At 44.6% G+C, this 16,222-nt stretch overlaps 1 protein-coding gene across 5 annotated transcripts in view; it reads left to right on the top strand.

Moving 5' to 3' along the window:
- The window catches only part of PLCB1 (phospholipase C beta 1), a 650,190-nt gene that overhangs the window by 505,295 nt on the left and 128,673 nt on the right, over window positions 1-16,222 (top strand). For all 5 annotated transcript variants that reach the window (XM_037896161.2, XM_043544063.1, XM_043544064.1 and 2 more), the window contains 4 exons: window positions 6,964-7,048; window positions 8,226-8,350; window positions 10,489-10,643; window positions 13,024-13,188. In XM_037896161.2, coding sequence (XP_037752089.1) covers window positions 6,964-7,048; window positions 8,226-8,350; window positions 10,489-10,643; window positions 13,024-13,188 — 530 coding nt within the window. The remainder of the gene's footprint in view (window positions 1-6,963; window positions 7,049-8,225; window positions 8,351-10,488; window positions 10,644-13,023; window positions 13,189-16,222) is intronic.

Below are 16,222 nucleotides of genomic sequence, written 5' to 3'. Positions count from 1 at the left end.
AATACAATTTTAGCTCCTGATACTGCAAACACCAAGGCACGTGCTTAACCTTAAACAATCCCTTGAAGTCAATAGGACTGTTCATGTGAGTAAAGTTATGTCACTCTGTCAATGCACGATAAAGGCCTTAATTTTCAATATTTTGTGTTTTGCCAGTAGCAGTTTTGTCAGGTTCAAATAAGATACCGCACCAGGAGTCACATTTATGAAAAATCCAGCATGTATCTGTGATGGGGTCTCCAGGGTGCAACCTGGACTGTGAATAGCTGAGCCCTTGGTGGATCACCTCTCACACTGTGATGCTGATGTCAAACTACAAACCTCTGATACGCACTGCACTTCCACAGCCATCCATAGGCAGAGACACACCCAACTGAGTTACATGAATGACTTCCCGGTCACTCATGAACCATCAATAAGGAAGCTCCAGCCAATTCCCCTCAGCTCCCCAGAACTGTATCGAGTTGCACTAGTCAGAAACGTGGCCAATGTAAGCTCATTACCTTGTTCACCACTCTGCCAAAAGGATAGTGGGCGTGCAACTGCCCTTGTTAACCTGAGCTGAGTTTTCCCAAGCACTTCAACCACAACACACTGTTTTAGGTAAAATATAAAACAGATTTAATAACTACAGAAGGATAGAATATAAGTGGTAGGCATAAAGGTGAGAGATAGTTTACCTTAAGAAAATCAAAAGTAAATATGCATTCTAAATCCTAAACTTTTAGTCTAAGCAAGAGTTGAATCATACAGTGCCTCACCCTGACAAATGGTACAAGCAGGTACAGTTCCTCAATACACAGGCTACGACTACATTCCAGCCTTAGTCCACCCTTCCCCCGTTCATAGTCTTTGTCTTCCAGACATTCTTCCAGGGGGGAATATGCCAAGTGATGATGTCACTTCCCCTCTCTTATACTTTCTTCCAGGTTGCTGGAAAGATCCTTGCTCTAACTGAAGGATCAGGCAGTCCCCATTGGTCAAGCAGTCTCCATTGCCTACCTGCTATAGGAGTCTCTGGGATAGTGGATTCTTTTCTTGATGGATGTTGATGAGCTATTAATGCTGTCTGGCTATTGATGGCTACTCCTTTGTTGTAACTGAAAGGCCGTTGTGGAAGTTCCCAACCTCACAACATATGTCAGTAATACATAGAGCAATACTTCATAACGTCACATATAATGACAGCACATACAATCCAACAGGATATTCATGTTCAACAGACTAAGACTTTAAAAGTACAGTAATTTAAACTGATTATTTAAGCAGAGAACAGCACAAATCCATTCTCACCCACTGCTTTTCACACTGCAGCTCTCTTTAACCTCTGCATGTCTGCTTCCCCATTCATAAAAGTGGGGACAATAATACTTATCTCCCAAGGGTGATGTAAGGCAGAATTAAACTTTGTCAAGTGATTTGAGACCCTTGCCCTAAAGTGCAAAGCATCCCTATGGAAATAAATGTCTCTGCACGAATGTATCCTGTTTATATGGCCAATTTCTATCCTTCCTAATTTGACCAAAAATACCCATTATTATTATTATTATTATTATTGTCATCATTGTTGTTATTAATTGTACAGCTGATTAAATGCTGAGCCATTTCATAATCGTGAACATAATTTGCAGTTGCCAGCTCCTCCATTCCTATGGGCATTTCCCTTTGGTAGGGCATGGCTAAAAGATACCGTACGCCACAAACCCTAACACAATACATCTTAAATAGAAGAAACAGAGATGCTGCTTTTCCTTCCTGGGCACATTAGAACTTGAAGGCTCTGTCTTTCTCAGCCTTTCCACTGAGGTCATATGGAAGTTGAATAGCCACGTGGGGGTTAAAAAGCCAATGGTCATATCATGACAGGATTTAAAAATACTCATTACAAGGAATGTTCATTGTGGAAGAGGACAAATGTGATTACACAAAGAGAGACTTCAGGAGTCTGGCTAGTAGTTCCTAAAGAAAGAGGGTGTTGGAAGAAGACCTCAGTGAGTTCCAGTAGCTTGCTGCTGAACAATGCACAAAGCACCCATCCCAGCAGCAAGGAGCATGGAGCTGAAACAATCCAGCTTGTAGGACGGTCCCTACCCTGAGTACAGCCAGGCTTTGTTTTGGTGTATATGGCAGGTGCGTAGGAGCATTTCTCAGCCAGCTGCATTAGCGTTGTTGGCCTTCACCAAAGCAGTGGGTGCTAAGGAGGGATTTGAACAAAGAGAAGGGGGTGGCCTTGGGCAGCATGGGAAAAACCCCACAAAGATTAAAGTGAGGAAAGAAAACAAGGGGTGTGGTGAGGCAGCAGGCAACGGTGCTGCAAAAGGAGTGAGGACTCAGTGAAGATTTAACACCCGATGGAACCTACAGTGATCCTGGTGCACTGTAGCCTTTGCGCCTATAAAACTGTCCTGAGAATAGTTTCCACCATCTGGTTTTGCTGCTCCTCTGCCAGCAGCTCTCTTTCCCCCTGTGCTGTGCGCGCGAATACAGCTCCTTCACCTGTGGGGGTGGAGCTCGCCTTCTGGCTCCCTCTAAGAACAGGGAGAGTTTTCATCTACCTCTATTATCTCTCTGCAGGAGCAGGGAAAGCTCTTGTTCAGTTTTTGCCTGCTTCCACTTGGCTTCTTGTTCTGATTGCACAAAGCAGACCAGGCCGACTCTGCGCCTCTTCAATCCACGGGTGATTGCAACAAAATTACTTCTAAGACCAGCGTGGGTCAATTGCCCTCCACTGTGCCTCTGGCTTGTACTTTGCCTCTGAGAGCTTTGTCAGGCACCAGAGCTCATTCAGATGTGACACACATGCACTCACTAATTGCTTCATTTCGAGAGAGGTGCCAAGGCATTTGGTGGAGGGGAATCAGCTCTCAATAGTGTAGGCACTTCTGCGCAAGTGACATGGCTTAGAATTTGCTGGAATGAAAGGCTTTTTTTCTGAGGGGTCTGTGCCTTATGTGCAAGACTAATTTCGGGCGAAAATTTAAAGGAGAACTTACTTAAGCCACAGGGGTTTTGACCTGGGTTTTCCATTTCAGGAGGCTATTCCGCTGCATAGAAAGGCTCCGCACAAGTATCACTCGAGGGAGTAACAGACACAAAAGAAAAGGGAGATGTTCCTTTTTAAGTTGAATATGCAAATTGCAGCCAGCTCTATGCATTTAGCCCAATCAGGCCATGAGCTTAGGCTGTCTCTCCCCTCCTGCTGTGACTGTTTTATGGCAGGTAAGTGGTCTGGAGCAGTGTAAAGGATCCCTAAAAACTCTGGATCAGCCCATGGGGTGGGAATGGGGACAGGGCCGTAGCACATAGCGCTGTAAAGATTCTAGCCCGCAATTGCAGGTCACTGTAACTTGGAGAGATTCTGAGGCTGACCTAAGTTACACCGGGGGCTTCTCCAGTCCCTGCAACTGTCTAAAATCAACTGTATGCAAAGGTGGCTTAAAGCCACCAGGAGCCTCCTACTTTTGTGCAGCGAGTTCTGTGCTCTGCTTCTCAGAGTATATTTACACTGCCGAAAAAAGCCCATGGCAGTGAGTCTCAGAGCTCAGATCAATGGACGTGGGCTCCTGGGACTCGCACTACAGGGCTAAAAATTGCAGTGTAGAGACATTCCCACTCGGGCTGGAGCCCAGACTCCGAGACGCCTCCCTCCTCACTGGGTTTCATCCGCACCCAAACATCTACACTGCTCTTTTTAGCCCTTTCGCCTTGATCAACTGACTCGGGCTCTCATTCTTGCTGACCCAGGTCTTTTTTTGTGTGATGTCGACTTACCCGTAGAGCAGTGGTTCTCAACCTATCTACCATTGTGGGCCACATTCACACAATATATATATTATCTGTATGGCCCTGAGGATGTCACCTGGGCCTCAGTTGTGTGCTGATTGGGCCATGGGTTGAGCACCACTGCCTTAGAGGGATAGCGTAGAATCTCACCCTTACTGGGTTACTGGGACAAGCTTTTTAGTCAGGCTCATGCACTTCTCCTGTGCATGAGCCGATGGCTGAAATGTTCAGGAAGAATGTTCTATCTACTATGCCCATCATTTCCTGGTGGCTGGGTACCTCATGGTCTGTATGGAACTCGTTGCCACAATGTACCAGTGACACCAGGAACTTTTTTTTGAAGAGGGACTAGATACTTATATGGAAAGTGAGACCATCCACAACTATATTGGGCAAACAGTTTAGAAGGGATATAAGCTCTCTTGCTTCAGAGCATGATCCAGCCTCGAACTTCCTGGAGTTGGGAAGAAGTTTCTTATATGGACAGGTTATTCCATTACAGGATTATTTACTCCTTCCTCTGGAGCATCTGGCACGCCTACTGTAGGAGACAGGCTACTGGGTTAGAGAGTGAACTGGGGTGATCCTGGATGGCAGTTCCCATGTTCCTATTTGATTCATAAGCAAACTTTCTTTATCAGCCATTTCCTTACTGTGGCTGTAGGAACGTAGCAACATAAGATTTGTCATATCCCATTACACAATGGGTCATAACTTGGGCTACAAATTTGTCATGGTGGTCACGCAAATGGTGAATTTGGTTAAACTCCTTGGAATCTTGGCAATGGCTGTAAGACCACATCTGATTGGGCCCGAAACCTAGTGTCGTTGAGCTAGGCTACATCACTTGGATTTGTCCCATCCACCCCTCAGAAGAAGGAGGAGCAGATGGGCCAAACCGGAGTGGCACTGCAACCCCATGTGCCAGGTCAGAACACCGGCAGTGGGGATCTGGATACAGCCTTGTGGAATAGAATGAATCCAGGGTGGACTTGCTCTCCAAACCCCATGCTCTGGGCTTCAGCTTTCACCACTCGTACTATACTATTGTGTACTGCATTCTTTGGTGACCTTTCCATGACTTACCATTTTTCCCCACACCTCTGCTGTGAAATTTACTAACAATGGCCATGCCAAAATCATACCCTTCTTCATGACATTTCCCTCCCTTTTAACACCCAGCTGACAGCAATTGTACCCTGGGCTGCTGCGGTAGCAAACTCCATAGGATGAGCAAGCGCTGTGCAAAGAAGTCTAGTCCTTTTTATTCCTGACAGCTCTTTATTCTAGTGCTCGCTATTATGCTGTGGTGGCTATGGTGTGGAAACAGTTTCCTTATTTAAACCGTGTTTTCATACACTCCTGTCTTTACAAAACATTCATTTTTTCAAAGTGAAACTGTCCCCGGTTTGTGTATCAAGGTGATTCTTTTTTAAAGTGTGAACACAGTTTTTTTCAGTCTTATTTGAGTGGAGAGAATGAAAAAGAATTGCATGTTCCCATTCGAAAACAATTGTTCTCACACTTTTATCCAAGAAAAACACCTCGGAACCTTATAACCTGAATTTTTTTTTTGCTATAAATACATAGAGCTAGATTTAGGTACCAAAAGTTGCAGATAGGCATCAAGTGGGATTTTCAAAAAGGGCTTAAGCAGGTTAGGCACAGAACTCCCATTGACTTTCAAGGGAGTATGGCACCTAACTCACTTAGGCACTTCTGAAAATCCCTCTTGATGGCTATCTGCAATTTTTGGTACATAAATACCTTTGTAAATCTGGGCCATAGTCTGTCATGAGTGTACCAAATATATTAACAAATGTATTGATTTGACGGTTAGGGATGTTTAAAAGTGCATCATTGCAGACGCCGAGTTGAGAAATGTGTTAACTTTTAAGCAGCTCACGTGTCCATCCCAACTAATTGCCTCATGAGATGCCTGGTTAACTAAGATGATCTCAATCTCTGAAGGCTTTTAAAAGCTTTCATAGATCCCAAGGCCAGAAGGGACCATTGCGATCATCTAGTCTGACAGGCTAAATAGCTCCCCCAAAATAATTCCTAGAGCAGATCTTTAAAAAAAAATTCCAATGTTGATTTTAAAATTACCAGACTCACCATGACCTTTGGTATATTGTTCCAGGTGTTAATCCAAAGGTTTGGCCCTAATTTACTATCCAAATTCTAGCAGCATTTCTTCAGCCACAATGTATTTTGATTTAGTCCCAGAGTTTTGTGCTGCCTGTGTTTTGGCATCATTATCTTTTTGCATAATCTTCCCAGTCCTTGATAAGATTGTTGCACGATTTACTAATGCTGCACTCTGCCTAGAATGAAACCCCTTTACTGTACCTCAGGAAACAAGGTCGGCGCTCTTCTTTTCATGTCGTGGAAAATCATAGCTGTGGGAATAGCATGACTGCCACTGCTGCTCAGCTTGTGCTTGTTTTTTATTAATCCTGAACAGCAAGAAAATGGGGGATTAAGACAGTTGACAGGACACTGTACTTCTGTGTACACTGTACTTCTGGCATCTTTGACATTTTCCATCCTCGGCTTGGATGCCGCCAGAAGAGATACTGGAAAAGCTAGCAGAAGCCTGCAGTAAGCAGGAGAGAACTGGACAATGTTTGCACTCCAGTGTGTGCTTGCATTTTACCTCAGCACTCCCCCTCCCCCTTTCATGAGATCAATCACCCCATTAGCTCTACATGGGATTTGCTGCTCTTAAAGTGGGGTTAGTGCTGTGTCTAACCCTTATGAATGTTTTCAAATGCTGGAGGCTCCTGGGCTCAGAAACTTTTGTTTTGTTTTCCTTTTGTTTGTGGTTTTAATTTTCCCAAACGTGTGGCTTTGTCAAGCATTTTAATTTTAAATATTTTTTAAAAGAATGGAAAAGGGAAATGTTGGAAATCATTTGATGATATGAACGGTGGTGTGAAATAGGTAAGTCTATGAAGAGCAGATGGAATATAGGCACTGCGATGAACCCATTAATTTGCAGCTCTACTGTATGTCAGCTTGAAAGTTTGTCTCTTTCACCACGAGAAGATGATCCAATAAAATATATTACCTCACCCTCCTTGTCTTATAATATCCTGGGACCAACATGGCTACAGCAACCTGGCAAACAACAATGTTTTATCTAATCTATCACTGTTTTCCCCCTTTGAATTACAGAACGCAACAGGAGTTTTGAAATGTCTTCCTTTGTGGAAACCAAAGGGCTTGAGCAACTCACAAAGTCTCCAGTGGAGTTCGTGGAGTATCCTTGGCATTCAGAAAGATACACCATATGCTTTTGTAAATCTGAGTAAGAGCCGTTATGGTTCTTCATTGGGCTTTGGAGACATGAGTTTGGGAAATTTGGAACCTAGCCTAACTTTGTTAACTCGATTACCTCTTCCATTAGCAAAGAGAGCTGGCCTCTGATGACACCTCATTGAGTTTTAGAGTGAATTCTTGTGATGTGGATTAGGGGCAAAAGGGATCATCTTAAAATACAGATTGAAGGTTTGGGGAGGAAGAGTGAGTCAAATCATTAGTGAGCATGTGGGAAAACAAAGCAATGGTAATTTGTTATATAAAATGATAGAAGATAAATTAAAACAAAGGAAAATATGTCAGAGAGAGATCATCTGGGTAACTCAGTACTTTGCATAGTCTTATGGGAGATCCGATTTTGATTCCTGGTCACAGCTGATTCTTTCCTGACTACCAGGAGCTAGCTGCACTGATTTGTTTTTTGGAGAAAAATAACTAAAGGGGAGTGCATTTCAGTTTAATGGCTCTCAGTGTATGTCATTGTCTCCTTTGAAGCCTACAATTTACAAAAAGGGATCCAGGTACAATATGGCCTTACGGAACATTAACTGAGAGCAACTTCTACATCTAGACTGCAATGTATTCCCATATCTAAAATTTGTGGAGTGGCCATTTGACGCTCAGGCTCGCTACATCAGTTTACTCACCATTGCTTTCTCTATGTGGAGGCTAAATCTGAAACTCGTGTGAGGAGAACAGTTACTTCTTAACTGGGCTCTCCTCAGTCCAGCTCTAGAAGGATTGTTACTGCTGGCTAGTTTCTGTAGAGGCAATTTAGGACCATATTAGATTATTTACTGTGTAACTGAAGTTACAAATATATTGTCTTCCAGATCCACACTTGCCCTTGCTTTTCCCCTGCTTCTTTAGAGTCTGTTAGCCCTCACAGGAACAAAAGGAAAGTATGTAACGTATCATTTTATAACCTCAACTTAGACACCTGAGTATTTATATAGTCCAGCCGCCCTCCCAAGAACGTGAATCTGTGAATGTAGTATGTTTGGAGAACTCCGCTAAGCAACCTACTATTGTTCTGTAAAGAGCATCTACATTTAATGACTGAAAGTATATATAATTATTTTGCCAAATGCACTGTCTCTTAACCACTCACCATCTAGATATAACAAAAGGCAGCTTAGCCGGATTTATCCAAAGGGAACACGTGTAGATTCCTCAAACTACATGCCGCAAGTCTTCTGGAATGCTGGCTGTCAGTTGGTTGCTCTTAACTTCCAAACTGTAGGTAAGGCTCAGCTTTTTCTTGGTTTAGTGGGCTGTACTTGCCACTTTTTCAATAGGTTCTGTTATTGGGAGCCAAGAGAGTTGTTTTGTTCAACGAAAGACGTTGGGCTATTGACCAGTTCTACGAAGCTGTTTGTTCATGAACCCAAGTTATTCTCAAATGCATTAGCATATTATACCGTAGTGCACCATGCACACAGTGGTCATCTTAAAGAGCCATCATTTACCAACCGCTACATATTGCAGTTTCTCATGTGCAGTTCTGCAAATATTCGCTTGTCAATAGCAGCCCCTTTATATTGCGTAATGAACTGAAAATATAACTAACTTTCCCCCAGTCTCCAGAAATAATTATTATTAATCATTTTATTGCAGTAACACCTGGATTCAAATGTTCTTGGCACTGTACAAAATGACAAGGCCAGATTTTCATAGGCGGGCCCAATGGGAGCATCCCATGAAATGCATTTTTGCTGCTCCCACAAACACCTGCATGTGCATGCACAAAAGGGAAATTGTACATATAGGTGCCTATGTCTCATTGAAAGTCAGCTAAGGTTGCCAACTTTCTACTCCCACAAAACCGAACACCCTTGCCCCACCCCTTCTCCGAGGCCCCACCCCACACTCACTCAATTCCCGCCCCCCCATCGCTCACTCTCTCCACCCTCACTCGCTCATTTTCACCTGGCTGGTTCAGGGGGCTGGGGTATGGGATGGGGTGAGGGCTCCATCTGGGGGTGTGAGCTCCGGGGTGGGGCCAGAAATGAGGGGTTCAGGGTACTGGAGGGGGCTCCGGGCTGGGGCAGGCGGTTGGGGTGTGGGGAGGATGAGGACTCCGGCTGGGGATGCAGGCTCCGATGTGGGGCTGGAGATGAAGGGTATGACATGTAGGAGGGTGCTCCAGGCTGGGACCAAGGGGTTCACAGGGCAGGAGGGGGATCAGGGCTGGGGCAGGAGGTTGGAGTGTGTGTGGGGGGGAGAGTAAGGGCTCCGGCTGGGGGTGCAGGCTCTGGGGTGGGGCTCGGGATGAGGGGTTTGGAGTGCAAGAGGGTGCTCCGGGCTGGGATTGAAAGGTTTGGAGGACGGGAGGGAGATCAGGGCTGGGGCTCGGGCAGGGGGTCGGGGCCCAGGAGGGGGTCAGGGGTACTGGCTCCAGTTGGTGCTTTCCTCAAGCAGCTCCCAGAAGCAGCGGCATGTCCCCCCTCTGGTTCCTGTGTGGAGGGGCAGCCAGGCGGCTCTGCGCACTGTCCCATCTGCAGACACTGCCCCACAGCTCCCACTGGCGTCGGTTCTGGCCAATGGGAGCTGCAGAGGCGGCACTTGGGGGGGCAGCGTGCAGAGCCCGCTGGCTGCCCCTATGCATAGGAGCCGGAGCGGGGACATGCCTGCTGCTTCCCAGGAGTTGTGCTGTGTGGAGGCTAGCAGGGAGCCTGCCAGCCCCGCTGTGTGGCGGAGCCAACCAGATAGTCAATGGCCCAGTCAGCGGTGCTGACCGGAGCTGCAAGGATCCCTTTTCGACCAGGTGATCTGGTCGAAAAGCAGACATCTGGTCACCCTAAAGTGAACAGGACTTAGAAGCCTAACTCACTTTTGAAAATGAGACATATCCAAGTCACTTAGGCTCTTTAATGCTGAGCAGAGCAACACCTAAGTACCTTTAAAATCTAGGCCTTACGCTCTTTCGAAAATGTTATCCCACAACAGAGGAATGGGTTACCTAGGGAGTTAGAGGAATCTCCATCCTTAGAGGTTTTTAAGGCCTGGCTTGATAAAGCCCTGGCTGGGATGATTTAGTTGGGGTTGGTCCTGCTTTGAGGAGGGGATTGGACTAGATGACGTCCTGAGGTCTCTTCCAACCCTAATCTTCTATAATTCTATCATTCTATCTTCTGAAACATCTCTAGAGAATTCCCTCCTCTTACAGAGAGTCCAAGATGGTGGCCACTGAGGATTGTCTGAGTGAAACTTGAGTCTTTCAGTGAAATATTTCCTGAAACCTAGGTTTAAGTGGCAGCAGTGCTCAAGAACTAGCTGTTTATTTGCATTGCCCTTAGTCATATTACTGCAGTTATACTTGTTTTTGTATATTTGATACTTATCCAGAAGTTAATTCCTCGTGATATTTTTATTGCTTAGATTTGTCTATGCAAATAAACATGGGGATGTATGAATACAATGGCAAAAGTGGTTACAGGCTAAAGCCAGAGTTTATGAGAAGACCAGACAAACATTTTGACCCATTTACTGAAAGTATTGTGGATGGAATAGTAGCCAACACGTTGTCTGTGAAGGTATGTATACAGTTGTTGAAAATTCTGTTTCTGTTAGAACCTGGACATATTTCTGTTTTATCTGGAGCCCTGGCAGATCTTCTTTAGCTGTGTCTGCACTGCAGTCAGGAGGTGTGATTACAGCACGTATAGGCATACCCAACCTAGCTTTAATCTAGCTAACTTGGATACTGTGGCAGGGACGCTCACCACCAGCACTGCCTAGTGGTCAGGCTGGGGTGTGGCAGGTGGTCTTCCGGGCATCCCCCTTTCTTACTGCTGCTTCACCCTGCCTTCGTCTGTCTTTCTGGTGACTCTGCCCTCCAGCCAGGTCATGTATTCAAGTCTGTCCCTTTCAGGGTATGTATAGAGTCCAACAATGGGGGAGCCTTCAGGATTAAGCAGGATGCTCAGGACTCTACCCCTTGGGTCAAGATCTCACAGCCCAGACCCTTTTATCTTCAGGAGCTTCTCCCCCCAGGTAGGTTCCCCACATCAGGAATAGGCCTCTGTAGTTGCCCCTCTGCAGAGGTTGGTAGGGAAGCCCAGGCCCACACTGTCAACTGGGCTCCGATCCAGGGCTCAGTGGTAGGCCCCTAAATCCTGAGATTCTATGCGGCTGCCTCCCTGGGTCACTTCCTACCAGGCCCCTCTCTTCTCAACAGCTAAAGTAAAGAACTAAAACACAAAGATAAAGTCTGTGGCTTTCAGAGAGTCACAGGTCCCTTCTCTGTAGGCTCGGTCAGGTCACCATAGCCAGGTCTCAGGCAGCAGGAGCTCCATGGTGCTCCTTCTCACAAGCTCAGAGTATAGGTCAGCTCACCTCCACAGCCTGCCTGCCAGTGCCACTAAGCTACTGTGTTCCCCTTTGTAAGTTCTTCCTCCAGCCAGTGCAGGTGTGGTGGAGCAGAGCTGCCTGGGCCCAGGGCATCTCTTTAACCTGTACCTTTCCAGTGTGAGGTTTGTACACCCCATCACAGGGACCAACCGCAGTGAAGGTGCGGCATCACAGGCTTCAGCATGGCCCGTACAAGCCCACCCAGAACCCTCGGCACTTACTTGGACAGCTAGCCCCCGCTGAAGTCTGTGCTGCCATGGCTACACTATTGGTACTCACTCTAGCTAGATTCAAGCTAACTCATGTCTACATGTGCTGAAGTCACACCTCCAGTTGCAGTGTAGACATACTGTAAATTGAGACAATGAGATACGTTTAATTTGCAGTGGGACATATTTAATTTTTAAACTCAACGGTATCTAAATTCATAAAATAACAGAAGCTCAAATTTTGAAGAAATATTGCCTATTAAGTAAATTTGCTGGTGTTTTGTTTTTAATTTCCTTTCCAATCCCTTTTCTTTTCATCACATAAGACTTCCCAGGAAACTGATGTATTTAAGAAGAGGTTGAAGATTTTTAAGCTTTTGTTTATGAAGTGCTGTATTTCAAACAGTGTAACCTTAAAAACATCCCTAGTCCATGCTAAATGTTAACTTGCACTGAGATGACCAACAGAGCATGCTGCTTAGTGTAAATTAATACAATAACAAGTTTTTGCAATGAGACCAGGAAGTTATAAAAGTCATGGTTTCGTACCCAGAGTTACAAAAACAATTTATTGCATTAATAGGCCTATTCAGCTGAACAATCTCCCCTGTCAGAAGCCACCCACAAAATATCCTGTTTTGTTCAGTGGTAGGAAACTGATATCCACCTTGCGGCTGCAGGCACAAGTCAGCTGTGGCAAAGCAGTGGTGTGAGAGCGTGTGTGAAAGAGGTGGCTGGCAGCTTTGGGACCACATCTAAATGGAGGTTATTCAGTAGCTCTAGGGAGATGCTTAGCCCTTTGCAGGAATTGAGTCCCTAAGAGTAATGTGGCCATTGCCCGAAGTTGGCTCCTTCTGACTGTCCACTAGAGATTGTGCTAGTTGTGATGTCATGGCATGGAAGATGCTGAGGCCTCACAAATGAATGGGAGCTGGCATACTTTGGGCAAATCTGAGGTTCTTTAAGATACCCTGACATTGGCTGAATATCCCTCGCTCCTTGTTACTCAGGGAATTCATCAACAACCTTTACATTTACCTCATATTTTAAAAAAAAAAAAAGGCTGGAAGGAGACAAAAACGAAACAGGTGCATCTGCTTTTTTATCGTTGCCTTGGTTGCAACACCACTACACATAGCTCTGGCATTACCGTATCTTTTTATTTACCATAACAGTATGTTACAGTCCTGTATTTGCAGTATTAGAGAATGCTTGTTTTGAGTTTGGGGTTTATTTAGGAGAGAACTATACCATCACTAGGAAGAATTCTTCAGCCTGAATTTCAGCCAGAAATTTCAGAATCCACACTAAGCCGTCTTTATTAATTTTCAAACACTCCTATCTTGTTTTCTAGATAATTTCAGGTCAGTTTCTTTCGGATAAAAAAGTTGGCACTTATGTAGAAGTAGACATGTTTGGCCTGCCTGTGGATACAAGACGAAAAGCTTTAAAGACAAAGACCTCTCAAGGCAATGCTGTTAATCCTGTATGGGAAGAAGAACCCATAGTATTTAAGAAGGTTGGTGTGATGTTTATTTCCCTGCAGTGCAGAGTGATTATTTTATTGCTTTCCACTAGGTTAATTTTGTGTTTTACAGAAAATCAGAATGATTGCATTTGCTGAAGAGATCATTTAAGAGACTCTGAAACAGCTATGCTGTAGAGCCCACCCCTGCTCCAATAAAATCAAGCCAGCTCCTACTGAAATCAGTCAACTGATGTAACTTTGTTAGTTTCATTGACACAAGATTGGGCCTCTGTACATACAAGGCAAAAAATTCCAAAGTGCATGAAACCCAGATTTTGTAAGGTATTTAGGGGTTGCGTCATTGAGCGTTGCAATGCCTAACTGATTTAGGAGCCAAAGTCTCATTTACAAAGTGATTTAGGCACTTAGGAGCCTATCCTATTGACTGTCAATGGGATTTTGACGCCTAAGTGCCTTAATCCCTTTTGATTAGAAGATTTAGGTTCCTAGATCAGTTAGAGATTGTAATGCTGAGCACAGCAACACCTAAATACCTTTAATCATCTGGGACCAGATGATTCAAGAGCCTAAATCCCATTCACTTACAATGGGACATAGGCTCTTGAGTTACTTAGGTGCTTTGGAAAATTTTACCCAGAGGACCCAATCCTACAAAGTCAATGGGAGCTGAGGGTATTAAGCATCTTTCAGAATCATGCCCCTACAGCATTAGTATCTCACAGTGCTTTGTAAATGGGATTGCAGCCAATTTCCTAAAGAGAGCTGTAGTATTGTCTATTTTTAGTTTACTGGCTAATGCAGTTAATTAGTCTTGGATCAAGTAGAGAACCTGCCTTTTCCTGACGTCCCATGACAGCAATTAAAGTTCATGGAGGCACTTACACAGTCAGTGCCTGAAACTCAGCTTTCTAGGAGCTGCAGTAGGACGCCCTCATCTGAAGGCCCTGTCCTCAGACCTCCTTCCCTTTGGCGTCCTGCCAGGGCTGGATTTTGGAAACAGCACTAGCATTTTGTTGTTGTTGTTCTCATGGGCCCTTAATTAATATATTTTATTTCTGTTACCAGTTTTACTATAACGTGTGGGAGCCTCCAGGCTCATAATGGGCCTGGATTGTTATTTTGAGTGATCTGAAGATTAACTCATATAATCTGTTGTTAGCGGGGGGTGAAACTAAGTGCCTACATATTTTTAGGTGCCATATAAACATCCAGTAAATAACACACTGATTTCCTCATAGTGTGCTCTGAGGAAAAGAGGCCAGTGTAACCAGCCTTACAATGTGAATGTGTATCTACACATGACTTCTCTACGACACAGTAATGAGATACAGTGCACATTTTTTACAGTACCATTTGGTTGGGTAGGAATTAAGGTCGGGTCTGTTACTTGTGGGATTTGGGCCTTGACTAAAATTTAAGGCAATGTAAGAATGTTCATTCAGTTCCAAGCACGGTTTTGGTCTCGAGTAGGCCTTGTTTTGGGACACGAACAGTCCTGACTTCTGGGTCCCTGTTCTTGTCAGCAGGAATGATCCAGTGGCACAGAGCTTTTGAGGATGAAATCAGAGACTGCCTTTCTAGGACTCTACTCAAGCAAACAAGCCCTTCTGTCTGATGGCTTGCAGAAAAACCAGCTGTTGGTCATGGCCAATCTGACAAAAGACTACATCCCACTGGAGAGCCCTATAGGGTTAATATTTGATGATGTCGTGTTCAACAGCTCTATGACACACACCCCGTACTATCCCCATGTGCCAGGGATAAGGATTGGGGGATATGTCTGTTGCCAGAAATAAGCTGGGTGATAGGAAATGTCTCATTACTGCTTGTTGGACTGGGAGCTGAAAGCTCCAGTTTGACTGCATTCCGCTTTGTAAATCTAGGCCCTAGCTCACCTGGGCCTTCCCACTGTCTTGAATATTGATCCCTATGAACAACAAGTGCTTTCGAAAGGGACAGGCCTTCCAAGCTCAGTTCTTTCACATATCCTTACCTCATAAAGGAAAAGATTAATCCTTCTCGCACAGGCAGACTGATTTCCTACCAAATCACCCGTCCTCTTGGAGAAAGACACGCTTTTTAATATATCGCCAGAGCAATCTCCCTTTCGAAAGAAATCACGTCACGTATTTGTTTATGAGGTTAGTCCAGGTTCCTTTCTGCCCTACTGCTATTATAGTCTTTTAATGTATTTCTTCCTCCACCACCAAGGTCCATCCATTGTAGCAATCCTCGGAACTTAGTACAACCCTGAAGGACTTTTCCATCCTTTCACTGAGGCTAAGATTAGCATTCCAGGCATACCCATCTTTGCTCCTGGCCTCACCTGTCCAGTAAACATCATTTGCCTGATCTGCGGAAGGCAGGATAGGTGTTCTGAAACACTAGCTATAGAGAGCTCTGTTAGGTGTAGGCATGCAAGGGAATGCACTTATGACGGGTATGGTTATTGGCATTATGCAAGCATGCTAAACTGCCTCAATCCATTCAGCCCGTCAGGATGCTTTATGTAATTAAATAACTAAGGTCTAGCAACCTGCTCAGACTTTTCCCTCTTAAAACACACCGATTGACGGATTTGTTATTTGATGGTTTTATCAGCACTAATGTGCTTATCACTGCCCTGCTTAATTAATTAAGGGGTTCTTAGGACACATCGGTTCTGAGTGACACTCATGATTTCACCTCATACATTGTCACTACATTTTCTACATGTACATGTCTACATTTTCAAAGCCTCATTCAGGCCTAATTAGAGGCATGATGCTGAAGATCTATGTGCTGCTTTGAAAATGTAGGGGTAAGTTCTCAGCTTCAGATCTGGCTGTTCTAGCCATTCCCTGTCAATGAGTTATTCACCTGTAAAGAAACTGTCCTGCCACCTGTTACTTGACTGAAGCATGATCATTTCAGAATGATTTTCATACACGGGTCATATGCATTCTGACCTGTTGTATGGCAAACTCCTAGTCTGGCTATAGAACTCTTTATTTGCTGACTAGAGCCTTGTCTTTCTACTCTGCTGTCTGCCTTGTATGCAGAAGGATCTTTTCTTATTTATAGC

This window comes from Chelonia mydas, chromosome 3, assembly GCF_015237465.2.
Source record: "Chelonia mydas isolate rCheMyd1 chromosome 3, rCheMyd1.pri.v2, whole genome shotgun sequence".
NCBI lineage: Eukaryota > Metazoa > Chordata > Testudines > Cheloniidae > Chelonia > Chelonia mydas.
Note: the sequence above shows the minus strand (reverse complement) of the source record. Positions and strands in the feature narration are given on the sequence as shown.